This window comes from Heterocephalus glaber, unplaced genomic scaffold, assembly GCF_053883595.1.
Source record: "Heterocephalus glaber isolate CG9 unplaced genomic scaffold, H.glaber_assembly_v1.0 deba00000470, whole genome shotgun sequence".
Classification (NCBI taxonomy): Eukaryota; Metazoa; Chordata; class Mammalia; order Rodentia; family Bathyergidae; genus Heterocephalus; species Heterocephalus glaber.
The window spans coordinates 17,317,162-17,345,015 of NW_028258145.1; the positions used below are offsets into that span (position 1 = coordinate 17,317,162).

At 50.9% G+C, this 27,854-nt stretch overlaps 4 protein-coding genes across 10 annotated transcripts; 2 read left to right on the forward strand and 2 right to left on the reverse strand.

Moving 5' to 3' along the window:
- The first annotated feature begins 2,388 nt into the window (after positions 1-2,388).
- CUNH2orf68 (chromosome unknown C2orf68 homolog) lies at positions 2,389-5,533 on the forward strand. Its single transcript, XM_004844599.4, has 4 exons — positions 2,389-2,614; positions 2,716-2,834; positions 3,706-3,854; positions 4,173-5,533. Exons 1-4 carry the CDS (start codon positions 2,508-2,510, stop codon positions 4,293-4,295), a joined length of 498 nt encoding a protein of 165 aa, XP_004844656.1. The 5' UTR covers positions 2,389-2,507; the 3' UTR covers positions 4,296-5,533.
- A 4,915-nt stretch (positions 5,534-10,448) lies between these two features.
- Tmem150a (transmembrane protein 150A) lies at positions 10,449-14,594 on the forward strand. 6 transcript variants are annotated; one of them, XM_004844601.4, is made up of 8 exons: positions 10,449-10,561; positions 11,121-11,301; positions 11,706-11,753; positions 12,083-12,169; positions 12,716-12,783; positions 13,122-13,249; positions 13,430-13,607; positions 13,830-14,594. In XM_004844601.4, exons 2-8 carry the CDS (start codon positions 11,237-11,239, stop codon positions 14,069-14,071), a joined length of 816 nt encoding a protein of 271 aa, XP_004844658.1. In that variant the 5' UTR covers positions 10,449-10,561; positions 11,121-11,236; the 3' UTR covers positions 14,072-14,594. The 6 variants fall into 6 exon arrangements, with proteins under 6 accessions (XP_004844658.1, XP_021113869.1, XP_021113868.1 ...); XM_087204296.1 differs by lacking the exon at positions 11,121-11,301 and adding an exon at positions 11,364-11,508 and having other exon boundaries at positions 10,501-10,561; XM_021258210.2 differs by lacking the exon at positions 13,122-13,249 and having other exon boundaries at positions 12,027-12,169; positions 13,830-14,254.
- Positions 14,595-15,958: 1,364 nt separating this feature from the next.
- Rnf181 (ring finger protein 181) lies at positions 15,959-17,894 on the reverse strand. Of its 2 annotated transcripts, none has more exons than XM_013072085.3 (5): positions 17,670-17,894; positions 16,917-17,078; positions 16,661-16,685; positions 16,414-16,488; positions 15,959-16,093 (listed from the first exon to the last, which is right to left on the reverse strand). In XM_013072085.3, the coding sequence occupies exons 1-5, from the start codon at positions 17,753-17,755 to the stop codon at positions 16,034-16,036; spliced, it is 408 nt and encodes a 135-aa protein (XP_012927539.1). In that variant the 5' UTR covers positions 17,756-17,894; the 3' UTR covers positions 15,959-16,033. The 2 variants fall into 2 exon arrangements, with proteins under 2 accessions (XP_012927539.1, XP_004844659.1); XM_004844602.4 differs by having other exon boundaries at positions 16,661-16,770; positions 16,948-17,078; positions 17,670-17,882.
- Positions 17,895-19,766: 1,872 nt separating this feature from the next.
- Vamp5 (vesicle associated membrane protein 5) lies at positions 19,767-21,442 on the reverse strand. Its single transcript, XM_087204298.1, is given in 4 exon segments — positions 19,767-20,164; positions 20,775-20,914; positions 21,234-21,324; positions 21,356-21,442. Coding segments are annotated over 4 exon segments (513 nt in total). The 5' UTR covers positions 21,428-21,442; the 3' UTR covers positions 19,767-19,954.
- Positions 21,443-27,854: the final 6,412 nt, after the last annotated feature.

The window sequence follows — 27,854 nt, forward strand, 5'->3', positions numbered from 1 at the left end:
TCATATTAAGGGGCCATTATTCCAAAAAAAATCTCTTTATGAACATTTAGAGAATAAGGAGTGATCAAATAAACTACAAACCCAGAGGATATCGCCCTGAGTTCAAGGCCAGCCTGAACTACGTAGCGAAATGTGTCTCAAAAAACAACAACAGCCGGGGATTTAGCTCAGTGGTTTCGCCCCCTGCTGCGCAAGGACCAGAGTTCCATCCCTGGTACCAAAAAAATTTTAAAAAACAAAAACAACTACCAACAAAGAAATCTGTCAGGTGCTGACAGATTCGCTGCCGAATTCTGTTACGAACTTTAGAGAAGGTCTAAAAAACAACAAAAAAAGTCAGTGTATAGAAATTTCAGTGATTAAGTGATTAGATCTGTGAAGAGGTAGGAAGACTAATCGATCCCAGATTTCTTCAAGACCCTGTGCCTCCAAACCACCATCGGGAGGTTGTATCCTGAGTTTCCTTTCCTCAGAGAACGACGATTCTGCATGAGAAAAGGAGGGAAAATCCCCATATCATTCCCTTCATGCTTTAATTTCACATTTAGAGGATTCTTGGTATCAGAAAAATACAAAAAAGAAAAAAGAAAGGCACAAACAGCTATCATGCCTTTCCATGAAAACCGACACTTTCCCAGATATAACATGTACTTTTATTTTTGCTATTGCTCTCTTTTTCTATTAATTGGCCCAAGTTCACTTGGCAAAGCCAGTTCTCTCCCACTGTTCACCTTTGCTTTCTTGAATACACGTTCCTACTGCTTTAAGGAAGAAAGAAAAGTGCAAATATCCTGCCAAGGAACATTTACTGTAAAACTAATAAAACTTCAATTTCAGGACCTGTCTTGAATTTGTTTACCTAGTTTTTTTCAGTTTTGTTTTTTTCTTGTATTTGGCATTACACTAGGGTCTCACACATGCTAACTGCATGCTTTACCATTGAGCTACCCTTGAAGCTCTGCCTGTTTAAGAGCTTGATTGAGGTATACTTGTCACACACAGTACTGCATGTTTGATGTCCTGTGTGGACACCTCTGAAGTCAGCACTGTAATCAAGGTAAGGAACCTGTCCAGCCCTAGAAGTGCCCTTATACCCTTAGGAAATCTCTGCCAGGCCACTGATCTGCTGTCCATCACTATAGCAATTTTGCATTTCCTAGAGTTTTATATACAAGGGTCATACAGGTCTTTACTCTTTGGCCTGGCCTCTTTCATTCTGTGTATTTATTTTTGGATTGGTCCCTGTTGTTGAGTATATTCTTTTGCCTTGCATAGTAATATTTTCTTGTGTGGATATAACATAACTGTATTCATTCATTAGTTCATTTGTTTGCTTTGTACGCTAGGGATGAACCCAGGGCTTCCTACATGCTGAGCAAAGTGCTCTACTACTGAGCTACATCCCCAGCCCTCTTTGTTCCTGTTCTAAATATGAATTCCTGATTTTGACTTTTAAAATGAAAACTCTAAACCAGGTGTGATGGCACATATCTGCAAACCCAGCACTCTGGGAGGTTTAGGCAGGAAGATCTCGAGTTCAAGCCCAGCCTATACGACATAGAATTTAGCGTGACCCTGTCTATAAACTTAAAAAGGGCTGATGACATAGTTTAGGGTGAAGGCCTTGGGTTTAAGCTCCAGTACCACAAAATAACATTTGAAAAATAAGGCTCAGAAATTATACATCCTCAAAAGTCCTGGCCCCTCTCACAGGGACAGATAACCCGTGTACGGTGGGCACCCAGGCAAGCTGCAGCTAGCTGAGCACTACGGATGCCAGTGAGTCTGGCAGGGAGCCCCTCTCACCCACTACGCTGCCTATTTGAAACAGATACCTTCGGTGTGTCCACTTACAAATGAGGAAGCTGAGGCTCATCAGAGTTAATGAGTCAGCCAAGGTCACACAGCTAGTGATGGAGTATCATCTATCGCCAGAAAAAAGGACTGATGTTAATGAATGTTCATGGGTGGTTTTTATTTTTTTTTGAATTTTCTAACATACCAGCTCTAAGCAGAAATCTTTGTTTCTTATCGATAATGTCACCAAGAAAACAAAAAGCCGGACATGGTGACACAAACCTGTAATCTCAGCACTCTGGGAAGCAGAGGCAGGAGGATACAAAGTTCGAACCCAGCCTGGGCAAGTGAGTGACTTAGCGAGACTGACAAAAAATAAAAAGGGATGGGGGTGTACCTTATTGCGAAAGTTATGGTTCAATCCCCAGTACCAAGGCAAGAAAAACAAGGAAGGAAGGAAAGAAGTAAGAAAAGGGGAGAAAGAGACACAGACAGAGACTGGAAGGAAAGAAAGTCACACCGTGGCAGGAGAGCCCGGACAACTCCACCCTAACCCGCCCACAAACTGCGCGCGCACCGACCGCTCCGAAAACCGGAAGTCCTGGTTCAGTGGCGGAAGCGGTGGGAGTGGCGCCGGGACCTCTCCGGCCAGGAGGGTTATCGTTGGTTCAGTTGAGGCAGCGGCGGCGGCTTTGCATCCAGAACCCCAGATGGAGGCGGCCCGGAACCCCAGGCCGGGGTTCTGTTGCAAGCCTGGCGGGCGGCTGGACATGAGCCACGGCTTCGTGCACCATATTCGACGGAACCAGATCGCTCGGTACCGCCCCGCCCCGCCGCCACCACCGCCACCGCCATCCCTATCCCTGGCCTGGCCCGGCCGGGTCCGGCCGTCGCTGACTTCCGCTCGGCTCCCCGCAGGGACGACTACGATAAGAAGGTGAAGCAGGCGGCCAAGGAGAAGACGAGGAGGCGGCACACGCCCGCGCCCACGCGGCCCCGCAAGCCGGACCTGCAGGTGTACCTGCCGCGCCGCCGAGGTGAGGGCTGCCCACCGCGCCCCCTTCCCTGTCGGGAGAACCATGACCCACCCGGCTCTCCTCGCCCCTGCCTGGAGCCTGCGCCTCAGCGGACCCCACATCTGCTCAGTAGAACTGGCAGAGCCCCTGACCCCAGTTAAGCATCGCTATTACAGAGGGTAGCTGGGAACCGGCACGAGACCCTTTATCTACCAGTTTGTCCCACTATAACCAGTGTTAGCAATTCCGCTATCAGAAAGCCTGGCACCGGTGTAAGCCACCGGGACATAATTACGGGATGAACCTGGGAAAATGGCCATATCCCCAGATTCCTTGTGACCTAGAGATCACAGTAAAAATATTGTATGACGCTATTAAGCATTCTTTGGGGGGCGGGTACCGGGGATCCAACTCGGGGCCTTGCACTTGTGAGGCAGGCGGCGGAACCACTCAGCTAAATCCCCGGCCCTAAGCATTCTTTTAAAGTGACTTTAGGTCTTACATATATGAATCCATTGAGTCTGTAGGACCCTATAAGTTGAGAATTCTTGTCGTTTGTTTCACAGTTAGGCAGGAGGCACAGAAAGGTTAAGTTACATGCCCAAGATCTCAGACTTTGTAAGTAGCAGAACCTGGATAAGAACCCACTACCTTCCAGTCCTATTTGCTGAACAGGTGTGCACTGTGTACCTGCTTTGTAAGAGCACTGTGCTGGGCCCAGAGCAGGAATTCAAAGGGAGGTAAAATTCCTGATTGACAGCAGGCACAAGAGGCACATACACAGGGCCATCAGAAGATTGGGGCTTTCTTTTACCACATTATTCCCCACCTCATTTCTGTGGGCAGGGGCTCCAGCAGCATTCCCCCCCCACACTCTGGTTCATCCTTCCAGATGACTCTGTGGCCCCAGTCAACCCAGATTGTGAGGAATCCGGTGAAAGCAGCAGTGGTGGCTCTGAGCTGGAGCCTTCAGGCCGTCAGCTCTTCTGCTTAGAATATGAGGCGGACAGTGGAGAGGTCACATCAGTTATCGTGTATCAGGTACGCCTTATGGAAACAACTGCAGCTGGAAGGCCCTGGGCTGTGGTAGAAATCACTGCCAGACCCGTCTGCATCTGGGCCAGAGGGAAACCATTGCTCCACACAGCATAGTACTGCTGGGTGATGCTGCCACACAGTGATTCTCTGGAGGGGGAACAGGGAGGAGTTGCAACTCCTTAGTTGAGAATCACTGTTACCTGAGAAATGACAGGCACTGGCAAGAAACCTCTGGCCGAATTCTGTGAGTGGTCTAGGAACAGGGCAGGTCACCTTTCTGAGAGAGGCCAGGCCCTGAGCTTCCTGACTTCCTCCACATAGGATGATGACCCAGAAAGGGTGAGTGAAGAGGTGTCAGCACACACTCCTCTGGATGCACCCATGCGAGAGGCCCTCAAGTTTCGTATCCAGGAGGAAATGACAAAGCGCCAAAGCCGACACTAACCAGGTGGAAGGCGTTCTTTCCAGGCTGGAATCACTGCACTTGGAAGAATTCTGCCCAGGGAGCTCACTTCTCGTTTGGAGGTGCCAGAGATAGTCTGTCTGATCTTCAGACACACCCCCCCCACCCCCCACCCCCCCGCTGCTGCATCCACAAAGGTGTTTTGCTTTTTGGTACCGGGGATTGAACTCGAGACCTTTCGCTTGCAAGGCAGGCAGCAGAACCACTGAGCTAAATCCCCGGCCCTTACAAGGGTGTTGCAGGACTACACCTGGCCCACCTTCCTTGCAGTAGTTCTTTCTTATATGTTGACAGATTTGCCTGGCCTGTCATCCTGGAATTGTTTCAGAGTTTTGTATGGCTAACTTGTGGAAGCAGAGATATAGGGGAGTCAGGGTTTATGAAGCCTTTTACTAACATATTGCTTATTGTCTCACTGAGGTCATATGCCTGGCCATTCTGTGAGCCATGCTCCACCCAGCTCCAGGGGCCATGTTTGTTCTTTTTCACGTTTCTGTTCACTTCCACCCTTGTTTTTCTCAATCTTTTTTTCTCCTCCACTTTCCCTCTTTTTGCTTCAGGTAGAATTCATCAGTTCTTTTCCAGCCCCCAGGACTCAGGAGGTGGGAGGGTCCTGGAGATCTGCCTAACAAGTTCTCCACGTGGTTCTTGATACCAATACCTCAGGAGACCTTTGTTTCTGAGGCCTACTTGGAAGGTTGTCTCCTTCCCCTTCCATGGCTTCTCCGGGTTGCTTGCAGGCTCCATCCTTTGCACTCTGTAGATTGCCTCAAGACAAAGATGCTGGGCTTAAGCAATAAGATTTCTTGCAGTTAAACCTTCCTTGACACAATTTCAGCTTTTGATCCCATCCCTAGCTGTGAATAGCTATCACTGCTCAGACTAAAGGGAAATTATCAAAACAAGCTTAAAACTGACTCTCCAATTGTGACTTAACAGTCTTGAACATATAGATGAAGTGAAACTCAACTTTAGTAATAATTGAATATTTGGAGCCTTCGTTTTAAGAAAATTCCTAAACAACAAATGCCGTAGGAAGTAAAATGGTTCCCTTTTCTCTGCCCCATGTTTTCATTTTGTTACTTCCTAGCAGTATATAACTCAGATGCTTAAAGATCCCTAAGAGTAGTAATGCTCTCACCTAGAGAATTAAAAAAAAAAAAAAGTACTGGGTTTGAAACCCAGGGCCTTTTGTATGGCAGGCAAGTACTCTACCAATGAGCTAAGCTCCCAGCCATTAGGAAACATTTTGAAACACAGGGTTAGGCTAAGATAGTTGTGGGTGTAGCCCAGTGGTACCACATAGCTAGCAGTTGTAAGGCCCTGGGTTCAATCCCTAGCACCATATGGAAGAAAAGGGTTAGGCTAAGGTCTGAAGTCCACAGGGCATCCTGTGCACCAAAGTATTTGTTCTCCAGGAAATCAGCCTACCCTCAGTGACTTGCAGTGTTGGGTGTACATGAGCCTGTGGGCTTTGAGACTTACAAAAACCAAAGCCCCCTGCCCCAGGGGTTTCTCTACATCAGGGTCTCAAGATCAGTCTGTTTCATCTGAGCAGCTTTTCTTTTAAAGCACACCTGAGGGCACTGCACCCCTGAAAAGCAGACCCCTCAGAAATGGGGCAAGGCAGCTACTTCAGCTACACCATTTAGATATTAAGCACTGAACCACAGCTTGCATTCCCCGAGGAATGCTGGCACAGTGAGTGAGGTGGTAAGTTAGAAAGGCCTGGTTATGAAGATAGCCTGGGACCAGAGTGCTCCAGACCCATATTGCTGGCCCAAGGTTAAGTGCCTTAAACTCACAGCCTAGGGCTCAGTTCTGCTTTCAAAGGAGAAAATCTTTGCCCTCTACTTACTCAACTGTGAAAGAAGTGCCTTTGGATTTACAGTGTTGTCTGCTCTCCATAACCTCTGGGCCAAAGTTTACCCTCTTCCTGCAAGTCAGACACCCAGTCATTTTAGTCTTCCAGCTCTTCAACAGATTTTATGACTTGAAACAGAATTTCACTGGAACTCTGATTTCTTAGTCTGGAAACACTTTTGGGCTTTGTCTTCTCACAGCTGAATCATCTATTTCCTGGTTTTATTATAGAACCTAGAAAAGAAGACCTGACAAGTACCTTAAGGACACAGTACTTGCAACTTTAGCCTCCATTCCTGTGTCTTAGAAAGGGCAAGGTAGTATGTACCTGTTGTGTACTTTTTTTTTTTTGGTACCAGGGATCGAACTGGGGTCCTTGCACTTGCAGGGCAGGCCAGGGAACCACTGACCTAAATCCCTGGCCCCCTGTTGTGTACTTTTGTGCATGTGTCATGTGATCCGTACAAAAACCCTCAGGTACTTATGTAAACTTTTTGCTTTTAAACTTTTTTTTCCTTGAGGCGCTTTGCTCACCAAGTACAAATACAATATTTTCTGCCTGAGAAAGTACCTAATCTTACCTAATGTGTGCAGTGTACTGTCCAGCTAATTCACCAGACATGCCACCAGATATCTTTTGCCTCTTTCAAAAATTGGTGTTTTGTCATCAATGAGCATGTCTAGTGTTTCTTACAGGCTCTAGAGATGTGCAGTGGCAGCAGCCTTGGATTAGGTGGAGCTTTCCAGCTGGCTGCTGTAGAATCAACATTCATTTGATTCTGTATGTTCTTGGCTATCTTTTTCAAAAAGTCATTTTAAAAGTCATCTCATGCCCAGTCAAAAGGGAGTGCTGGTCCCTTAACTGAAGTTGAGCCTGGATCTTAAGGCTTTGTGTTTCCTGGGCCACAATGGCTGATGTTACTCGTAGAAGGAAGATGGTGTGCAGGGGCTTTGGGCTGTGCAAGAGTAAGCACTATGGCTGTGTGTGGTGGAGCATCCCTGTATACCTGTACTCAGGAGGCTAAGGCAGAAGGATCGCCATGAGTTCAAGGCCAGCCTAGGCTAGTGAGGCTCTGTCTCAAAAAAACAAAAACAACAAGGGCCGGGGATTTAGCTCAGTGGTGCCACCACCTGCCTCGCAAGCACAAGGTCCCAAGTTCGATCCCTGGTACCAAAAACAAGGAAGAGTCAACACTGGAGTTTGAGTAGTAGCCCACTGGCAAGCATGGAAGTCTTTGAAGAATGTAATACAAGAAGGGAAAAGAATATAAAGTTGTACAAATAGAGTGAGAGTAGGAGCTTCTGGAGCACAGCCAGCCATTGGGTCCAGTGTGGGCATGGAAGAGCCTCTGGAAGGGACATTCCATCTCCCTGGTCTCTGAGGGCACTGCCCATGCTGATGGGCGGAAGCCCTTTGGAGTGGTGAGTATCCAACCTGCTGTACATTTGGCAGAGTAGTGGATCCCCATGTAGCTCAAACTTAAATGAGACGGGCTGGGGATTTAGCTCAGTGGTTCCGGCGCCTGCCTCGCAAGCTGAAGGTCCCGAGTTCGATCCCCAGTACCAAAAAAAAAAAAAATGAGACTTTTCTGTATAGAAAGAGGAATAAGGACAAATTACTCTCCTACCTCTGAGCTGTTTGGAATAACCACCTTAGAATGTTGACAGTTACCTGAAACATTTTATCTCCTTCAAATTCCTACCCTGTCTGAGGAATCATGTGACCAAGTAGCCATGGGCACCCATCCCACTTTTCTGTAGAAGTTGGAGTAATACTAGAAGTCAGAACTTCTTGAGCATTCAAATGGCTCCTCTGCCTCTTCAGAGCCAACACAACAGAAGGCTGGTGGTACTGGCTGTGTCGTGGTGCTAAACATACAAAAAGCCATACATTTTGTTTTCTTGTTTCCAGTGTTTCTGCTGTGTGGATGAATAAAATGAAGTGTACACATTACTTGAAAATCTCAGAAGGGTATTTTGCAAATACAGTATTTTTTGTAACCAATAAATATTTTTACAGCATTGTTTTTGCCAAGAGTTGTGAAATCACTTGTGTACATGGGGAGGTGGAGATTAGATGCTGTCCCGAGGTCATTCCTCCACAGAATCAGTACTGAAATCTCATTGCTGGCTTTGCTTTACTATTTTGGGACCTGTCCTGGTTGAAGCATAACAGCCACACTCACGTAGTGGTAGAGTTGGAAGGGATTTTTAAAGACATCTGGTCCTGCTTCTTACCTGATACATGACTGTCCTCCTTTATGAAGTACCCTTAAAGAGTCCCTCTGTCCCAGGGACTTTATCTTGATGTAATTCTACTTTAGGAACTAGTCACACTGTCATATTAGGGCTACAAGTGCTTCCAGTGTCTTACTCCTATGTCTAGCATGACATAGCTGTCACCCAGATGACTACAGGGATGCAAACTCAACAGAATACAGTATTAAGAGCCCTTGCTGGGGATTTAGCTCAGTGGTTCTGCTGCCTGCCTTGAAAGTGCAAGGTCCCAAGTTCGGTCCCCATTACCAAAAAAAAAAAAAAAGTAAGAACCCTTGCTCAGGTGGCAATGCAGCTGGATAGGAAGATAATGCCTCAGTGTGAATTAGAGGCACCCCTGAACCTGAAGTGGTGGTACTCCCCAGTAATCTCAGTATTCCAGAGGCTGAGGCAAAAGAATCCCAAGTTTGAGGCCATCCTGGGGAGCCCTAAAACTAGAACTTGCCTTAAAAATAAAGAGGCACCCCTTGTCTAGTAGAGTCTAGCAGAGGTTGGGTTGGATTTTATGCCCCTGGCCTATTCAGCCAGGTATTCTTACACAGTGATCACTGCACACCCCTATTTCCTGGCCCTGCTTGAACTAGTACTGATGTGAGTGGGAAGAGGACCCTCCATTCCTAATTTCCAGTGGGGACAGAAGGTTCCTCCGTTTTTGCCCCATTGTAGTTTATTTTGCTCTCTTTCTGTACAGTGCAGGGTCCTGTTTTCTCCAAATAACCTTTGCCTCATGAAGGTTGCTGTTTCCTGTTTCTGGCAGTCTGAAGCCATCCACCTTTGGGTTAATGATCTGCCCCAGAGTGGTCTCACAGGGGCTCTACCACTGGCTGAGGCTGCCTTTTAGGCAGAGTCAGGCTCACTACTAGTGAACGAAGTATACCTGCCCTTTCAATCATGAAAAGACTGGCCAGCAACCCTTTGAAAGGCTGAGTCAGGAAGACTGCAAATTCGAGCCCATTCCAGGCAACTGTGTGGCTTGCAGAAACCCAGCCTCAAAAAATAACCATCTAGAGGGCTGGGGATTTAGCTCAGTAGTTCTGCCGCCTGCCTTGCAAGCTCAAGGACCTGAGTTCGATCCCTGGTACCAAAAAAAATAATAACCATCTAGGGATGTAGGTCAATGCAAAGGACCTGGGTTCGACCCCAGTAGGGGGTAGGAGCTCTCAGTTTTGGTGAAGCTAATAATTTATTCCCATACATTCCTGCTTCCTTTTCCCAGACTTGTCTGGGTCGCTCTTCTTCCTCCTTTCTTTACCACCACCTGGCCCTGTTAGTCCTTATCTATCCCACACCTGACCCTGTTAATTTGTACCTGTCCTTACCTATCCCACACCGACACCTACAACTGTTTAGAATCGGTAGCCTTTTGGTCTCTGCCGCCTTGTTTCAGGTAAATGTTCATCAGTGGGGAACCGCGTTGGCCACGGTGACTTCTGGCTAGTACTCTGTGTACTTGTACGTCCAAAAATAAGTGTCTGATGAAAGCAGCTCTCCTCCAGGCTGCTAAGCCAGAGGAAGCAGAAGCCAAATTCTGCACGCTTAGATTTCTTATGATCAGCCAAGGCTTTGTGCGCGCTCCTCCGCGGACCCTCCTCACCCCTGGGGCGCAGGCAGCCTCGGGGCGCCGCGCTGAGAGAGCTCCCCAATCTCAGCTGCAAAATGTGCGCGGCAGCGGAGCGGGCTCTCTGTAGCCATGGGCACCGTGACCGTTTTAGGAGGAGAGAAAGGCTGGCGGACGCCGCGGGTCCCCGCCTCCGGTGGTCCCACCTCTGGAACTGCAAACGCAACCATCCTCTCGATCTTGGTGTCAGAGGTCCCCAGGCCACATCCCCCCGGCGCCTGGGTTCCCCGAAGTCCGGGCACCGCCCACGTCTCCCCAGTGACGCGGGCTTGGGGGCTCGGGAGTTGTAGTCTCGGGCTGGGCGCGGGCGCTGGGGCCGAGGCTGCCGGGACTCCACATCCCGGCGGGCGGCGCGGCGTGGCCGGGGGCCGCCGGGGGCGGGGCCGCTCGGCCCTTTAAACCTTTCAGGGCTGTTGCGAGGGCCGCAGCCGGAGACGGCGCCACGAGGGGGCCGAACAGGGCGCGGTGGCGGCGGGGCGCTCCCGGGAGGTGCGTACTGGTTCCTTCCTTTGCGGGGCCTCCAGGGATCGCCAGGGGAGGATGGGGTCCCCGGGTCGGAGGGTGGGGGGAAGATTGCCGGCCTCGGGGTCCTACCCACGCCGGAGCCCGCGAACCCACGCGAGTGGGGCCGGGTCGGGCTTCCCGCGAGAGCCCGCCCCTTGGCTCGGGCGCCGCGGTCAGGTGGTTGCCCACGCGCCACCGCTCTCTCCACCCTGCTAGCCCTCCTAGGCTTTTCTCAGCGTGGTCCCTCTTAATTGTCCGGGTCCCAGCCTCCCCTGCCTGCGTCTCTCTGGCGAGGGAGGGTGACTACCATTCCAGATGTTACAGCCCTGGTGGACCCTCAGCCTTCGGGTGGAATTTGGGTGGACCGAAGAGGGCCCCAAGGGATGCCAGAGGGTTCTCCCCGTTCTGGCTTGGGCTCAACCCAAAGTTTGGACCTCACAGACCCCACAGAGCTCTGGATGAGATGTTGACCCTCTACCTTCTCCACCCCCGCCCCCTGCTCTGGCAGGTCAGCAGACCCTGGACTTTGATCTTTCCCTCCTAGGCCAGGGCAGCTGATGGTTGTGGGCGAGCTACCTCCAGGTAGCTGGGCCCGCCCCCTCTTCCCCACCTACCTCTTGTCCTCCCCCCACATCTCCATCACCCTGGCTCCCCTCCCTCATGACCGCCTGGATCCTCCTTCCTGTCAGCCTGTCAGCATTCTCCATCACTGGCATATGGACTGTGTGAGTAAAGTGGGGGACACAGGTGCTTGAGGGCACACACAATGTCCCTTGTCCTGTTATAGGATCCAGGGTGGTACCCATGGTCACTCTGTCTTCAAAGCCTGACCTGGTGCCTGGGCACACAGCCCCTTGGGACAAGCTGGCACCACTGCTGCCCAGCAGGATGGCCCGGGCAGACCTACTTTGAGCCAGGACGACTTCCAGAGGGTCTGTAGTGGGGGGCCATGCGAATTTCTCAGGGGAAGCATCAAAACACACACACACACACACACACACACACACACACACAGAGTTCTCAGCAAGGACAGTGAGGCTGAAAAGGACCAAAAATCCAGGCAGAGGAGTCCCTGGGGGGTGGCTGGGCTGGGAGGGACATGGGGGGGGTGACAATTCTGCTCCTGCAGGTATGCCATGGCCGTGATGAATCGCCACGTGTGCCCTGTGGAGAACTGGTATGGAGTACACTGCAGTCAGCCTCACTCTAAAGCTCCCTTCATCTCTGTCCCCTCTTGGGCCCTCAGCTGCCATGACCCAGACAGAGACCCTGGGCCTCACTGCTCTTCTCTGACATTGGTCCCCAGGCATGGCTTATTGCCCATCTACCCACTACCCACCATCCCGTCACCCATTTTGGCTTCTGTTCCAGGCAGGCCCTGGGGAGTAGGCTCTTGTGCCCCTGCTGGGGAGGTCTGGGAGAGGGTCCTCTTTGAGGCCTGACATTATAGGCCAAGGGCCTGGGGGCAACGCCTTCCTGGAGTCTACTTGGTGTCCTGCCTGCCAGGTCCTACAACGAGTCCTGCTCTCCTGACCCTGCCGAGCAAGGGGGCCCCAAGACCTGCTGCACCCTGGATGATGTTCCTCTCATCAGGTAGGCCCTGGAAAGTGGGCAGGTCAGAGAGATCCAAGGCTTCCAGACTTTCAGAGAACCTTTGAACCAAAGGACTAGCCACAGGTCACAGGAATAATCATTACACTAAGAGCTACTTAATAACAAATACTGCATTACTTGCCCCAAGTGAGAACTTTATATGCATGGTGTCTGAATCCTCTCCCAGCAGGGGGGCCACTATTGTGTTCACCATTGTATAGGTGAGAAATTGGAAGCTCAGAATTACTCCTCCAGGTCCCACAGCTAGTAGAGACATCTGGGTTTAAGCTCAAGCACTGTTTGCCCAGCCCTGGTTCTGGTTCAAGGCAAACCAGACCGACTTAAGGCTTCACTGTTCTCATTATCTCATGCACACACAGGCTGTGCTGCAGGCGGGAGGGAAAGGGCTCAGTTCCTAAGGGACACTGGCTGGTCCTCCTCATAAATCAGTGGCTTGCCTGCTAAGGAACAGGCACTGATAAAACAGGCCAGAGTGAGGGTCACTGGTGCACCTGCGTCTCACTCTGTCCTGCCCTGTCCCCTCAGCAAGTGTGGCACATATCCCCCAGAGAGCTGCCTCTTCAGCCTCATTGGCAACATGGGTGCTTTCATGGGTGAGTTCTCCCCTCGGTCCAACCTCACCAGCCCCCTACACACCTGCTACACACCCTCTTCCCAGAAAGGCTCAGAAGCCCTTGCTCCATGCAGCCCTCCCCACCAGTTGCTAAGGCAAGATGGGCAGCTTCTCTCCTGTCCCTTGAAAGCCTTTCAAAGGGTGGCTCCCACACAGCCACTGGCTGACTGGAGCCTGAGGAAACATAGTTCACCACCAGCTGTCCAGCCCCTTCCAGCCCTCACAAGGGCCAGGAACAAGAAGTCTGTGGGAAGCTGACGGGCAAGCGGGGCTGGTGGAAGGCGCTGGGTTGGCCCCAGCCATGCTTTCCTCCTGCAGTGGCCCTGATCTGCCTCCTGAGGTACGGGCAGCTCTTGGAGCAGAGCCGACACTCCTGGGTGAACACCACGGCGCTCATCATGGGTTGCACCAATGCTGCAGGCCTCGTAGTGGTTGGCAACTTTCAGGTGTCCCACCTCCCCTTCAACTTCCCCTAGTAGGGCCAGGCTGCCTGGATGGGCAGTACCCTAAGGCTGGAGGTTGAGGGAGGACTGGGAGGGAAAGGAAGGGGAAGGAAGAGGGAGCAGGAGTGATGGACGGGCAGATGGTGGGGCCACCTCATGGATCAGCCCATCTGTCTGGGCCAGGTGGACCATGCCAAGTCTCTGCACTACATTGGAGCTGGTGTGGCCTTGCCCGCGGGGTTGCTCTTTGCCTGCCTGCACTGTGTGCTCTCCTACCATGGAGCCACCTCACCCCTGGATCTGGCTGTGGCCTACCTGCGGAGTGTGCTGGCCGTCATTGCCTTCATCACCCTGGTCCTCAGTATCCTTCCAAGACAGGGCAGCCAGGAACTTGTCCTCTAGCTCAGGCCTTCAAAGACCCCAGTGGGGTGGGGCCTGCATTCCAGCCAACACTGCCTACTTGGACTTCTGTTCCCTAGGGAGGCCTGAGCCTTCACCCCAGCCTAATTAAGTGTCTGGGCCTTCGGAAAGGTGTTATGGGTTCCTGTGCATTCTACCTAACATTTCCTTAGCCCCGTCCCAGGTGGCATCTTCTTCGTTCATGAGAGTTCTCAGCTACAGCATGGGGCAGCTCTGTGTGAGTGGGTGTTCGTCATTGATATCCTCATTTTCTATGGCACCTTCAGCTACGAGTTCGGGGCAGTCTCCTCAGACACATTGGTAGCTGCACTGCAGCCTGCCCCTGGCCGGGCCTGCAAGTCCTCAGGGAGCAGCAGCACCTCCACCCACCTCAACTGTGCCCCAGAGAGCATTGCCATGATCTGAGGTCAGGAGGGTGGCTGGCCCGGCCTCCACAACACCCCACCTCTTCTCTTCTTTGCATTTATTTTGTACCAAAAACAGTTTTCAGAAAGTGTTCTGTTGGGATCTGGGCTTCCTCACTCATGGAGAAATGGCCATCCCACATCCACTGTGCCATAGAGGAGCATGCCTGGCCAGCTGCCTCGGCTGCATGTCCTGCTCCCCGCACTACAGTATTGTTTTGTGTTTAAAGGTCACCTTCCTCACTTGCCCAGCCAGCCCTTCAGGTGCCTTCTACTCCCAGTGCCAGAGCCAGACCACTGGGGTTTCCTGCTGCAGGAATTGGGGGCTGGGAACAGCAAGAGAGATTCGAGTCTGGGGGTGGGAGGAACACGCCTTAGCCTACAGGAAAGGCCTGCTTCTGGGCCCACTGAGCTACACTGGGATTCTTCACTCTGCCCCTCACTTCCCTTAGGACAAATAACACAGCAAACCACGTGGATATTTTAGTACTTTTTTATATCTATTAAAAGAACTCTAATTTGCATGTTTGTAGTCAGTTCTGCAGAGATAGGGAAGGCATGATCCAAGGTGGCTTTCCCAGAGCAAGCAATGGGAGGAAGCCTCTACCTGCAAGATGAGACCAGAATGTCCAATGTTCTTTAAGAATAAGGCTGGGTAGGCCATGCCCTTCTGCCACGCCCCACTGCCTTTGAGTCAGCCAACTATGGACGGAAACCTCTACAAACTGTGAGCTAAATAAACCTTTCCTCCTTAAAAAAAAAAAAAAAAAAAAGCCAGGGATTTAGCTTAGTGGTTCCACCGCCTGCCTCACAAGCACAAAGTCCTGAGTTCGATCCCCAGTACCAATAAAAAGAATAAGGCTGGGTAGCCAGGGATGTAGCTCAGTGGCGCAGCACACCTGCCTGGCAAGCACAAAGTCCTGAGTTCAATCCCTGGTACCAAAAACAAAAAAAAGAACAAGGCTGGCTTTAAGTTTAATCCCAGCACTCAGGAGGCTGAGGCAGGAGGATCACTGAATTTGAGGCTGGCCTGAACTATGTGAGGAGACTGTCTCAAAAAAAAAAAAAGGGATGGGGATTTAGCTCAGTGGTGCCACGCCTGCCTCGAAAGTGCAAGTTCCTGAGTTCAATCCCCAGTACTGCAAAGAAAACAAAACAAAAAGCCAGAGTTATCAGGTGCTGTGCAAATACCCACAAGGGCTTGAAGCCCTTCTCGGTCTCTAAACAGTCTAAAGAATTGACCTGGTCTGATAGTTTCGTTTCTTTCCGCCACCTCAGAATCTGGGTTGAACTTTGATTCCTTAGTGGGACAGAGTGGGGGAGGTGGATACAGAGAACAACTTTAAAATGTTAAAAGTAGTTTTCTCTTGTCAAGCTAAAGAAAACCCCCAGGAATTCAAGTTTAACTAACAGGTTCTAAGGTTAACTAGAAATTGGAGAGGTGGGGGTGGTAGTGCGAGTTTATCAGCTTTGAATAGCTACAGGATGAGCAGATCCTGATGGCATATGCCTGTGATCTCAGCACTCAAGAGGCTGAGGCAGGAGGATTGCTGTGAGTTTGAGGCCAGCCTAGGCTACATAGTTCAAGGCCAGTCTGAACTACATAGCAAGACCTTATCTCAAAGACCAAAAAAAAAAAAAAAAAAAAAATAGCTACAGGGTAGTAGGTCCTAACATACTTTGCTTTCCAACTACAAGCACAGGTCTAAGCCCTGGCTGGTCCAGTGGCCAGGTTCTTTGCCTGGGTCCCACTGCCCTGAGTCCAACAGGCCAGCAGTGGGGAAATGCAGTCTGGTACTTTCTGTACTTTACCTTCTCCAATAGCAGTAGGGACCTGGTGGAGGATTCAGGGCCCCTGTTTCAGCCCATGAGCAATGCAGTGCCGGGGTGGGTAAAGAAACCTTTAATAAGGAATTAAGGTGCAAGAGAGATGCGAGGGGAGGAATGCTCGGCTTTTGCTTCCTCACATGTACATGGCCCCGTGGAGGTTCTCCAGTCGATGCTGCTGCTGCTCCTTTCGAGCCTGGAAGAGAGAACACTGGGCAGGGCCAATCTGAAGACTCATGGGTAGGGCTGGGGATTTAGCTCAGTGGCACTGCACTTGCCTTGCAAGTGCAAGGTCCTGAGTTCAATCCCCAGTACCCAAAAAAAAGACTCATGGGTAAGGGGGTGGGGCACTGTCATAGGACTGGGACTCAGGGTTTTCAGTCCCCTAAGCATCCACATTGCCAAGGTGCTTGTCCTCACCATAATCACTGGGAGGGTGGCCAGAGCCAGGGATTCAGCGGCCTACCCAAGGCTGCTGAGGTGGGGAATGGAATGAGCACAGTGGTCAGCCCCTACCTGATCTCGTCTGTGCTCCTCGTAACCGTCGTCATCAGTAGGCAGCTCATGGCGGCACAGGGGACAGGAATTAGTCTGAAAAGTAGGACAGTGTTCCACCTGGGTCCGGTCCAAGCTAATCACCCTGCCCTGCTCCCAATTCCCACCCCCACTCCCACCTTTGGTCCCTAGAACAGTCCATGTCCAGAGAAAAGCCTGAGAACTGGACCCCAGGGAGAGAGAGGGGCTGGAAGAGGGGAAGTAGTACCTTGCTTAGCCAGGGCAGAATGCAGCTGGAATGGAAAAGATGATGGCAAGGCATCTCAATGACAGTCTCCTCCTCCTCAAATTCCAAAAGACACACGGGGCACTTGAGATCTTGAGGAGGGAGTGCTGGTCAGGAGAGCTGCCACAGCTCTGCCCCACCCCATCCCCAGACCCACTCCTGAGCATGGAGCACTCTTGCCCCATCCTGGCCTGGAAAACTAAAGGGTTTGGGGGAGAAAGGTGTCTGGCAGACTTGCCTCAAATAGCAGAAGGAATTAGTGTCCTCACCAGCCTGAGAGCTGCTGATAACTGTCCTGGGGAGGTTTTCAACCACAGCTTTGGCAGCAGGTGGAGGCAGTTGGTGATCCCAATCTACTACCAATCCTAGGTCTTCAAAATCCATCATATTGGAAAGTGATCTGGCAAGGAGGATGCCAGGTCAGAACCAAAGAAAATGACTTTCTCTTTTCCCTATATCTGCATTAATAAATACCCTGCCCAGCTACTAGTAATAATAATCGTTAGTACTTAGGTAGAAACGCACTAAAGAGGACAGTGTGAAGTGGTTTACATCTCTTACCAAACAACCCAGCTCACAGACTGTTTATTTTCATTTTACACATGAGGCAACAGGTTAAGGAAGTGACTCAGGCCCCGCAGGAATGTCCTGATAAAGTCAATTTCAAGTTTCCAGTGGGCTTCCCTGCTTGCTGTTCACACAAGCATGGCCCCTACCCAACCACCATGTCCCACCTCCCAGCTTCCCAGGGCCTACTGTACTACTCCACGCCCACCACTCTCCAGCTCAGTCCTTCCCACAATCCCCTTGCCGGACCCTGCAAACGAAGACCTAATCTATCGACACCCTGCTTAACATTTCAGATTTTTCATCCACCCCCCCCCCCCATAATCTGCTGCTGCCCCAGTAATCCGCCTTCTCCAGCCAGCCCCAAACCAGAAACCTAGACAGCAATCTGGGCTCCAGCCCCGACCCCCACCCCCGCACCCACCTTGCGAGCTGCAACAGCATATTGAATCCGGTCTCCTGTTCATGGTCTGACAGCTCACAGTCGTGTTCATCGAAATAAGACGCCATGGCTGCCCGGCTGTCTGACAGACACTATCCTTCGACCCTAGATTGCGGCCCGATAGCGCTGGCCAATAAACTGGCGAGTTGAGAGAGGAGGTCCAATAAGAGTAATTCGAGGGCGAGCATAGTGGATTGCTACGGGTATAAAAGCGGAAGTATTGATCTTGCCGCTTCTCATTGGTCACATAAGTCAGGTGATCAAAGACTAAAAGCCAGGGGAGTCGGAGAAAGAGTAAATTCCCGGGAATTTCTGGCGTGGTCGCGTCAGTAATGCCCTGAGAAGCCAGAGTCTGGGCTGAGAAGGTCCTCTGAACCCCGAGGCCCTCAGGTGCTAGAGACACAGGAAGGCGCTGGCCCTTGCTGAGCGTTGGCGAGCCTGGAGCCGGGGCGCTTCCCACTACTCTGCGGAGATCCCCGCCTGGCACTTATGCCCTGCTGCCCTCCAGTTGGGTCTGCAGTTTATGCTTGATCCTGGGGCGGGGAATTCCAGCGCATTTTCTTCTGTGTTAGGCGCAAGATAAAGGGTGGGGCAAACATCCCTAATCAAGGGACAATGTCAGGCCTCACCATCGCTTCTTGGACTTTTGGCTAAGATCAAGTGTTGTAACTTAAGGCCTCACCAGCTCTTGGAACTGTGTGACCTTTAGCGTATTGGTCAACCTCATCGCTAGGCTAGCCTCTGGAAAACTACTTCGGTTTTGTTTTGATTGTTTTATTTTGTTTTTGTGGTTTTAAGGATGGAGCCCAGGGCCTTCCCACTGAGTTACATCCCCAGCCTTTTGTTTTGTTTTGGTTTGCTTTTTTGAGGCTATGTAGTTCAGGCTGGCCTGTGGTGGTCCTCCTACCTCTGCCTCCTGAGGGCTGGGATTACAGGCATGCACCATTGCCCTGCAGGGACAATATAAATTTCGGAGGTGCTTGTAATAACAGGCAGGGTTGAGAATCACTGTGCTCATGATTTACTTTGATGGGTGGGTATTTTACGCATGGTACCAGTAACCCTCACAATAGTCCTGGGAGCTAAGAATCCTTATTTCCCACCCACCCACCCACCTTGAACCCAGGGCCTCTCAGCAGCATGCTAACAACTGGGCCACACCCCTGACTCCTTGTTATGTATGCAAAACTTGAGTCTTACAAGTGACTTGCCCAAACTGACACAGCCTAGAAGTGGTGTTGCTGACTAACTGCAGGGCTAAGTGCTTTCCTCTATGTTTCCAAGGACCAGAAGATGCCAATAAGCCTAAGGAAGGAACAGGCTATGCAGAGTAGAACTCTGAGGGCTTGTTTTTGTTTCTGTCTTTAGCTCTCACTCTTCCTACCAAGGACCTGCTTATTGTACACACTTGACCCTGAATTCCCCTTGCCACTCACATTTGAGTTTGAACTGCAGTTAAATACCCAAGACAGAGGCTGCCCTCTCACACGTTCTTGCTGGTTGCTTTCTTTCTTTTATGCCCTTGCCTGTAGCCCTGAAGGCACTGGCTGCCTGGCTGTGTAGCCTAGAACACTGAAAAGCCTGAGTTTTTTCCTGCAGGACCAATCTTTTGTGACCCTGCATGACAACAACACAGAAGTCTCCTTGTTTTCACTCCACTTGCCTCATTTGCAATCTAGTGTGAAGCTAAAGGAAGAACATGGCATAGGCTAAGAAACTGGAGAGAGACCTTTCAGAGGGGGAAGCCTACTTGAATGTAAGAGCCTCATGAAAACATCTCTACTGCTTTCCTCTTTGCCCTTCCATCTAGCATCCCATTGATTTTCTGAGCACCCCTATATCAAAACTAATAAATTTCATTTTCAGGGAGACAGGCTTGAGAAGCTGGTCTGGGGACTGTTGTTTCTGCACTCACACTCCAGGAAGGTTTGTCTGTGTAGGTGTTGGCGCAAGTAGGGATGAGTAAAGGAGGGGCCACCTAGTGAGGTAGAGGTAGAACAGGCATAACCAACCTGAGACGCACATGCATGAGCTTTTAACCAAACAGCAGCTTTTACTGAGCTTCAGGTGGGGCTGGCCAGGCGTGGCCGGTCAGCAGGCTGCCCTTGAGGGCCAATCTGTGGCATGATGGGGACACACAGGCACACACATCACCGCTGCCCTTCAGCGCTCACTGGGGTGGCTCCATCTGGAGTAAATTCCAGGGTTCTTTGGAGACCAGAACTGGCCACTGGGACCACCGGGCCTCTTCCCTAGGTCCAGCTGGGTCAGTCCCCAGGCCTTGAGGCAGTGCCTGCATCCTGGGCCTGTGAGGCCCCACTGTCCCCACTGCTCTGTGGGAGAAAGATGACCAGCAGCACAATCAGGATGATGAGCAGAGCACCAGCCACCACCAGCCCCAGGTAGATCCGGCAGCGGATGTTCTCCCAGCGCTTCTTCTGGGCCAGGGTCTTGGTTGTCTTGCTGAAGGCAGAGCTCTGTGGATGCCCCAGACACAGGGTGGGAGTTAGCAGTCCCCACAGGGTCTCAGAGCCAGCTCCAACCAACCACATCCCAGCAGGTCCTGCTCTCCTCCTGCATCCTCCCCATCCTGCCCTCGCTGTCCACACAAGCTTCCTGGGACACTTGAGTAGCCCCTGACTTCAGCCCTATCAGCACACGTCCAGTTAGCAGTGCTGGTCCCCAATCCTTGGGTCCACAGTTTTAAGCCAATGACTTCTTTTTTTTTTTTTTTTTAACTGGGCTACATCCTTAGACCTTTGTTTAAATTTTGAGACAAAAGTCTCACTAAACTGTCTGGATTGGGCTTAAACTTTCGATCCTCCTGCCTCAGCAGGGATTACAGCAAGATTAATGTTGGGATTACAGACCTGTGCCATCATACCCAGCTAAAACCAGGAACTTCTTGCTCTGTAAGACCTATCTGTTACATATCTACACTTGAGTGCTTCAGAAAACCCAGAGGCCCCACACTGGCCCTCAAATAATAGTCAGTCTCCCTGCCAAGAGCCTGGAGACCCTGAGCATGAGCCTTAGAGCTCCCTCAGAGGAGCCCCTCCCTCTCCTCCCTGCTCCCAGGCCTCACACCATGTCCAGGAGTTGGTCTGAACGCTGCTCCAGCTCCGCCAGCTTCCCGTCTCGCTCCAGGACCTTGTCGAAGTTGTTGAGCATGATTTCTGTCACCTCATTCGCCTGCTGCTGGCATCGCTCCAACTCTTTCCCTGCCTGGACACCAAGCCCAAGGTTAGGGCTGCAGGAGCCCCCACCCAGCCCTCACCAAGACCTCAAATTCCTCTCCCCACGCTGTGCACCGGTATACTGCATGGTGACAGCATCCTTCTGGCAAGAGCACACTACTGTGTGCAAGGTGAAGGGGTGGCGCTGTGGGTGGGTGGGGCTCCCCTTGGGTTTCCCTGGCTGCTCCTCTTGCCCATCAAGGTGGGGAGGAAGTCAGCTCTGGCTTTCAGCATCTCAGCGTCCTCTGAGCTTCTTAGGACCCTCCCACAAAGCCCATACTTGTTCCCTGGCTCCAGGGTGGCCCCTACCCAGTGTGTACCTGGAGGCCAGACGGCAGGGAGACTCAGTCCACAGGGCCAGCAAGGCACTTTGGGACCAGTCCATACCATTGTCTAACTAACTGCTCCTCCTGAGCTTTGAGCTGCGATCAGGTTCAATTCTCTCTCCTCAGCCCCTGACTAGTCAGGCCAGTTCTACCTCCTGGCCCAGCCAGCTCCCCACATTAGTGCCCACAGTTACTCCCTCTTCTCCTGGGAGCCTCAGCCAACCTGGCCTCTGGGCTCCAGTCTTCCACTTGGCCAGTCTTCCCTGGGGCCCAACTCACTGAGATGAGACCCCCCCACACCCTTGTGCTTCCCAGGCTGGGCAGCAGCTTTACCTAAGCGACACTCGGCTCCTTTCAAGGGACTGGGAAAGGAGGGGCAGGGTCCAAGCTGGAGAAGAGCAGAAAACAGGGGACAGGGAAAGTCTGATTTGGTAGTGAGAAAGGCACTGTAGTGGCTCATGATGTAATCCCAGCACTCTGGGAGCCTAAGGCAGGAAGACCAAAAATTTGGGCCCTGCCTGGACAACCTAGTGACTTAGTGAGAACTTGTCTCAATTTTCTTTTCTCCCCCTGTGGTACTGGGAATTGAACCCAAGATCTTCACACTGAGCCACATCCCCAGCCCTTTTTAAATTTTTTTTGTGTTGGGCTGCGGATTTAGCTCAGTGGTTCTGCCACCTGCCTTGCAAGCACAAGGTCCCGAGTTCAATCCCCAGTACCAAAAAAAAAAATTATTTTGTGTTTTGAGACAGGGTCTTGCTGCTACATGTGGGTCAAAATAAAAAGAAAAAAAAAAGGGGGCTAGGGATGTAGCTCAGTGTGAAGGCCTTGGGTTCACTCTCTAACACCAAACAAACAAACAGAAAAGAAAGCAAAGCAATGAGCTCTGGGTAGGTGTGGCAGAGAGACCCAGGGCAGGAGGCCCTGGTGCAAGCTGAGGCCCAGGAGCAGGGCCAGGGACATTGCAGGAAGATGAATACTGAGGATTAGCAAACCACAGCCTCTCCCTCCCCTCTGCCTGGTCCTCCGCAGCCATCCCTGCTCTATGTCTTCCTCGAAGAGAGCACGGGCCAAGCTCCCTTTCCTGCCAGCCCCCAAGGCCCATTGTCTGCATCTGACACGCTGGCACTGGACTGAATTCCACTGAAAACCGAGAATTGAAGTGTTAGAAAGGATCCAGTGGCCACAGAGGACCACTTCCCACTTAAGCAAGATGCTCCTTTGGAGTCTTCAAGGCAGCCTTGCATACAGCCATTCCCGGGGTGCTCCCCAGCCGAATCTGAGACTGCTCTCCATGCCACCCAGGGCACAGAGGCCGGCACAGTGCTGACCGCTGTGAGGACTCAGTGAGCCGCTTGGTTGCTTTATAGCCTGTCCAAAAGTAACTCTTGTTCTCAAGAGAACTTCTCCCTGTGTGCTTCTAGCCCAGCAGGAGTTTCGAGGGGCAGGCATCTGAAACCCAAACAGGTCAATATTTACCCATGAGCTACAAAAACAACCTATTTGGAGAGGGGCAGGCAAACCACTGGCTAGGGTGGGGCGTGCTCGAAGCCTGGGGAGCAAAAATAGTGGAGAGCAGAGAAGCCTCATAATCCCTACCTTTCCCTGAGCCAACCATCATCACCACCAGGTTATTTGGCGAACAAGGTGGTAGGACAAGGTCTCCCCATGTAGTCCAGACTGGCCTTGAACTCAAAGCAATCCTCCTGCCTCGGCCTCCCAAAAGCTGGGATTACAGGCATGCACCACCACACCCATTTTATTATTTGAGCCTGTGAATACTCCTACATTCCAAAAGCCCAAGGCAACAACTTGGGAATAGACAAAGATTTGAAAATGAAAATGAGTGCTAGAGATTGGTGGAATGCCGGATGTTATGTTTTCCATTCAGAGCCCAACAGCTGTTGTTATCTTATTCTCACACAAGGGGTGACATTGGGTCACATTCTCCAGAGGGCTGCCAGTGCCTCCTGCCGCAATCTGGAGCAGTCTGCGAAGCCAGGCCCATCTGGGGCCAAGCTGGACCCAGGCCTAAAGAACACATGTGCACCTGGGAACATAGCCACTTGGCCTCGACCCTCCTTGGTTCCCTGCAAGCTGAGGTAAAAGGACACGAACTATGCTCACAGGTCTCTGAAGACACCGTGGAGATAAGGCACTAGGGAATGTGGGAAGGCAGAAACCAGAGGGCAGGCCCTCTCTGCCCTGTGCCTCCCAGCTCCAGATAGTGCCTGGCAGGTGGTGGCGTGGGAGAAATGTTTTCTGAATGAATTGGGCCTGTTTTTAGGGAGATAGAGACACCCGTGATACAGAAAGGCCAAAGAGTTACAGTGGGTAACACAGCCACCAGCAGAGAGGGTGAGACTGCGGCAACGACAACTGCTGGGAAGCCGGGGCAGGAGGATCACTGTGAGTCCAAGGCCAGCCTAAAGTACATAGTGAGACCATCTCAAAAAAAATTTGTTTTGTCGCCTGCCTCACAACTGCAAGGTCCGGAGTTCAATCCCCAGTACCAAAAAAAATTTTTGTTGTTGTTGTTTGTTTTTGTTTTTTGAGTGAGGGTCTCACTATGAAGTTCAGGCTGGCCTTGAACTCACTATGTAGCCCAGGCTGCCTTGAACTCACAGCAGTCATCATGCCTCAGCCTTCTGAGTGATTACTTACAGGGATGTGCCACTGCACCCGGTACTCCAAATTTTTTTAAAAAGTGAGAATTGCCATTGGAAGAGCAGGGTGACCCCTTGAAGGATGGGGTAGAACTGGGGCATTCTGGCACAAATAGGACACACCCCAAGGAAGGACCCAGCAGAGGGGAAGGGTAGAGGGGGAGGGTGGGGCTGGGAAAAACCCAAAAATTGAAGAGAGGAGAGGAGCTGGGAGGGAGTGATAAAAACAGGAGCTGACCCTAACATGGCAGCTGGTGTGGTGGTGCACACCTGTCATCTCAGTTACTTGGGAGGAGGCTGAGACAGGAGGATCGTGAGTTTGAAGCCAGCCTGGGCAACATAGTGAGACTGGGCTCTAAACAAACAAACAAACAAACAGCCAGACATGATGGTGCTCCCTTGTAATCCCAGCACTCTGGGAGGCTGAGGCAGGAGGATCACAAGTTTGAGCCCAGCCTGGGCAATTTAGTGACTTAGCAAGATCCTGTCTCAAAAAACTTAACAGGAAGTTGGGGGTGTAGCTCAGTGTGAAGGCCCTTAGTTCAGGGAAAAAACAAATAAGAGGCATCGAGGGGAGGCAGTGAGGAGCCCTTTAGGATCATTTCTCTATTGGTGGTAGACAGGCTTGGATCAAGTGAGAAAAGCCAGGGAGAAGGGCTGGCCAGAAAGTGGACAGCATCATCAAGGTATGAGGAAATGCTGTCAGGCCAGACAGGGTGCTGGGAGGTGAGAGCCATTTCCCAGACCTGCTGGGACCTGCAGGATTTGAGCCTCGGATGGAGGTGGGAGGGCAGCTGTTGCCACACAGAGAGTGGCAGTTCTGCAGAAGTGTTTTGTTTCTTTGGTTTATGGTGGGATTTTTTTTGTTTTTGTTTTTGTTTTTCAGACAGGGTCTCACTATGGAGTTCAGGCTGGCCTTGAACTCACAGCAATCCTCCTGCCCCAGCCTCTTGAGTTCTGAGATTATTGGTGTGCACCACCACGCCTGGCTCAGGAAAAGTTTTTTTTTTTAAATAAATTGTATTTTATTTTACCTGTGCCCCCCGCCCCACCCCAGTAAATGTTCTTCACAGCCTGTTACCGTCTGTACAAAAAATCCCCAACAACATGCAAATTCTACCCCACTCCACCCTTCCAGGCTGGGGATGGAACCCAGGGCCACCCAGGCTCGGCCAGTGCTGTACCACTGAGCTACAGGTCCATATCCCCATCTAGTTTATCCCCATCCAGCGCTGTACGCTGTGAAAACACAGCTCTCAAAAATCTTCCTGCTGAGCCAGACACAGTGGTGCAGGGCTGTAATCCCCGCACTCTGGGAGGCTGAGGCAGGAGGATCACAAGTTTGAATCCAGCCTGGGTTACTTAGTGATGTAATGAGACTTTGTCTCAAAATAAAAAATAGAAAAGGGCTGGGGATGTAGCTCAATGTGAAGACCTTGGGTTCAATCCCTAGTACCGCAAGAAGACTCCCTGTTGGTGTAGACCACTCGCTTAGGTTGTATGGCTCTAGGTTCAATCCCCAGCACCTCAAAACAAAAACAAAAAACTTAAAACCTGCTTATAGCGAGAGGGAGGGAAGAGGCATTAATGCACCCCTGTAGTCCCGGATACTTGGGAGACTGAGGCAGGAGGATCTCTCTCTCCTCTCTCTCTCTCTCTCTCCAGGGTCTCACTATGTAATTCACGCTAGTTTTCAACTCACTATGTAGCCCAGGCTGGCCTCAAACTTGTGGCGATTCTCCTGCCTCAGCCTGGAGAGTGCTGGGATCACAGGTGTGTGCTACCACATCAAACGACAGGAAGATCTCTTGAGCCAAGGAGTTCAAGGCCAACTTGGGCAACATATTAGTGAAAACTGGTCTCAAAAAACCCCCAAACAGGGGCCGGAGGTTTAGCTCAGTGGTTCCACCGCCTGCCTTGAAACCGCAAGGTCCGAGTTCGATCCCTGCTACCAAAAAACAAAAACCCCCCTAACTTCCTGTTACAACTGTCTCCCCTCTATCCTACTTAAAATCCAATACCTGGGCTGGGGATTTAGCTCAGTGGTTCCACCACTTGCCTCAAAAGTGCAAGGTCCCAAGTTCAATCCCTAGTACCAAAAAAAAAAGAATATAAAATCCAATACCTGTTTAATACTCGAATCAATTATCCATCTGAGAAGCCCCATTCCAGCTGCGACAGATGCACGGTACAGGTAGCACACTGTCGCTGCTCCCTGGGTTTGCACCTAGGGCCCTGCCCTGTACCACTGTCCCAGTCTTGCCTCTGCCGCTCACCAGATGAGTGACTAAGATGGAGGATGTGACCTTCTGACCCTCTACTTCCTCATCTGTAAAGTGGCCACAATAACAATACCCACCTCATAAACTTTATAATATTAGCGGAGGGCTATGTGGCATATTATAAACAAAAGCTTAGCACAATGCCTGGCACATACTAAATGCTGGATAAATTAGAGCTATTATTATAGATAGAGTCCAAATTACCCTAGATCTTTTTTGGGGGGGGGGGTTCTTTTTTTTTTTTTTAGTACTGGTGATTGAACTCAGGACCCTGTGCTTGTAAGGCAGGAGCTGGAACCACTGAGCTAAATCCCCAGCCCTTCTTTTGGTTCTTTTTTGAGACAGCGTCTTGCTATGTAGTTCAGGTCAGCCTCGAATTATGTAACCAGGCTAACCTCAAACTCACAGAGATCCTCCTCCCTCAGCCTCCCCAGTGCAGAGATTATGGAGCCTTTTTTTTTCTTTTGAAGCAGTCAGATCCCAAAAACTGCACAATACTTGTCAATAAAACCTCTTAGATAGTTGTACAAAATGCACAGCCATGCAAGGTCTTCCCTGTTGCACACTTGCAAGCTTAATTATTTTTAACTTAAATGCAGAACTTCTCATGCTCCTTTGAGAGCCAGCATCTAGTGTATCCCGATCCAGTGATGCAGGCTGCCGAACTTTCCTCTTTAGCAGTAACAGGCACCTTTCAGTGGGCCCATACCCCAGCCTCAACATAGTGCTGCCAGCCACTCATTCACTTTCCCTCACTTCATCTGTGCAGTGTTATTATCCCAGTCTGACAGGAAACTTTGGCCTGGAGATGGTACAGCACCTGTATTGGCATACCAGAAGATCTATGAGGGATCTAGGAGGGAACCAAGGCTCCAGGGATTCATTATTGTTATTTTTTGTATTGCAAACTGAAGTCAGGGCCTTCCCACTGAGCTACATTCCCAGTTCATTTTTTTACCTTTTATTTTGAGACAGAGTATCTCTAAATTACTAGGTTGCCCAGTCTGGCCTTGAACTTGTGACCTTGCCTCAGCCTCCTGAGTGCTGGGATAATAGGTATGTGCCACCACTCCCAGCTTCCTCATCCTTTTTTTTTTGGTACCGGGGATCAAACTCAGGACCTTTTGTTTTTGAGGCAGGCGCGGGCACCCCTGAACTAAATCCCCTTGCCTTTTAATGCTGCCAACTTTACTTGTGTGCATAAGAGGGAGGCCTGTGGCTCCAAGCATGAACTCTGGAGAGAGAACTGTCTAGAAGAATAAAGGACATCACGTAATTACTCATCCAATGTCTGTCCTGCCCATTGCTGACTTGTTCCGAACCCCTACACTTGTCGCCAATCTGACACAAGGAGCTGCCCAAGAAATCCACATTGATTGAATGAGTTATGGAGAAGAGAAAAGTCGAAAGGAGGACCAGGCAGAGAAAGAGAGCGAGAAGGAAAGGGAAGAGCAGGGGTCAGAGAAAGGGGGAAGAACAAGAGAAGAGATGATGGAGCTGGAAGATGGGTGGATGGGTGACGGAGGAGGTGACTGTGTGCCCACCCCAGCCTGTGATCCATTATTTGCTTCAATTGTACCTTTTTTTTTTTTTTGGAGACGGGCTCACTATGTAGTTCAGGGTGGCCTTGAACTCACTGTGTAGCCCAGGCTGGCCT

Coding starts and splice junctions, on each gene's coding strand:
- CUNH2orf68 (XM_004844599.4), top strand. CDS start 2,508: ATGGAGGCGGCCCGGAACCCCAGGCCGGGGTTCTGTTGCAAGCCTGGC. Junction 2,835..3,705: donor GTACCTGCCGCGCCGCCGAG/GTGAGGGCTGCC, acceptor TCATCCTTCCAG/ATGACTCTGTGGCCCCAGTC. Junction 3,855..4,172: donor CATCAGTTATCGTGTATCAG/GTACGCCTTATG, acceptor TCCTCCACATAG/GATGATGACCCAGAAAGGGT.
- Tmem150a (XM_021258208.2), top strand. CDS start 11,134: ATGGTTGTGGGCGAGCTACCTCCAGGTAGCTGGGCCCGCCCCCTCTTC. Junction 11,302..11,705: donor ATCACTGGCATATGGACTGT/GTGAGTAAAGTG, acceptor CTGCTCCTGCAG/GTATGCCATGGCCGTGATGA. Junction 13,608..13,829: donor CTTCATCACCCTGGTCCTCA/GTATCCTTCCAA, acceptor GCCCCGTCCCAG/GTGGCATCTTCTTCGTTCAT.
- Rnf181 (XM_004844602.4), bottom strand. CDS start 17,755: ATGGCGTCTTATTTCGATGAACACGACTGTGAGCTGTCAGACCATGAA. Junction 17,079..17,669: donor ATGCTGTTGCAGCTCGCAAG/GTGGGTGCGGGG, acceptor CCTCCTTGCCAG/ATCACTTTCCAATATGATGG. Junction 16,489..16,660: donor TTCTGCCCTGGCTAAGCAAG/GTACTACTTCCC, acceptor CCTACTTTTCAG/ACTAATTCCTGTCCCCTGTG.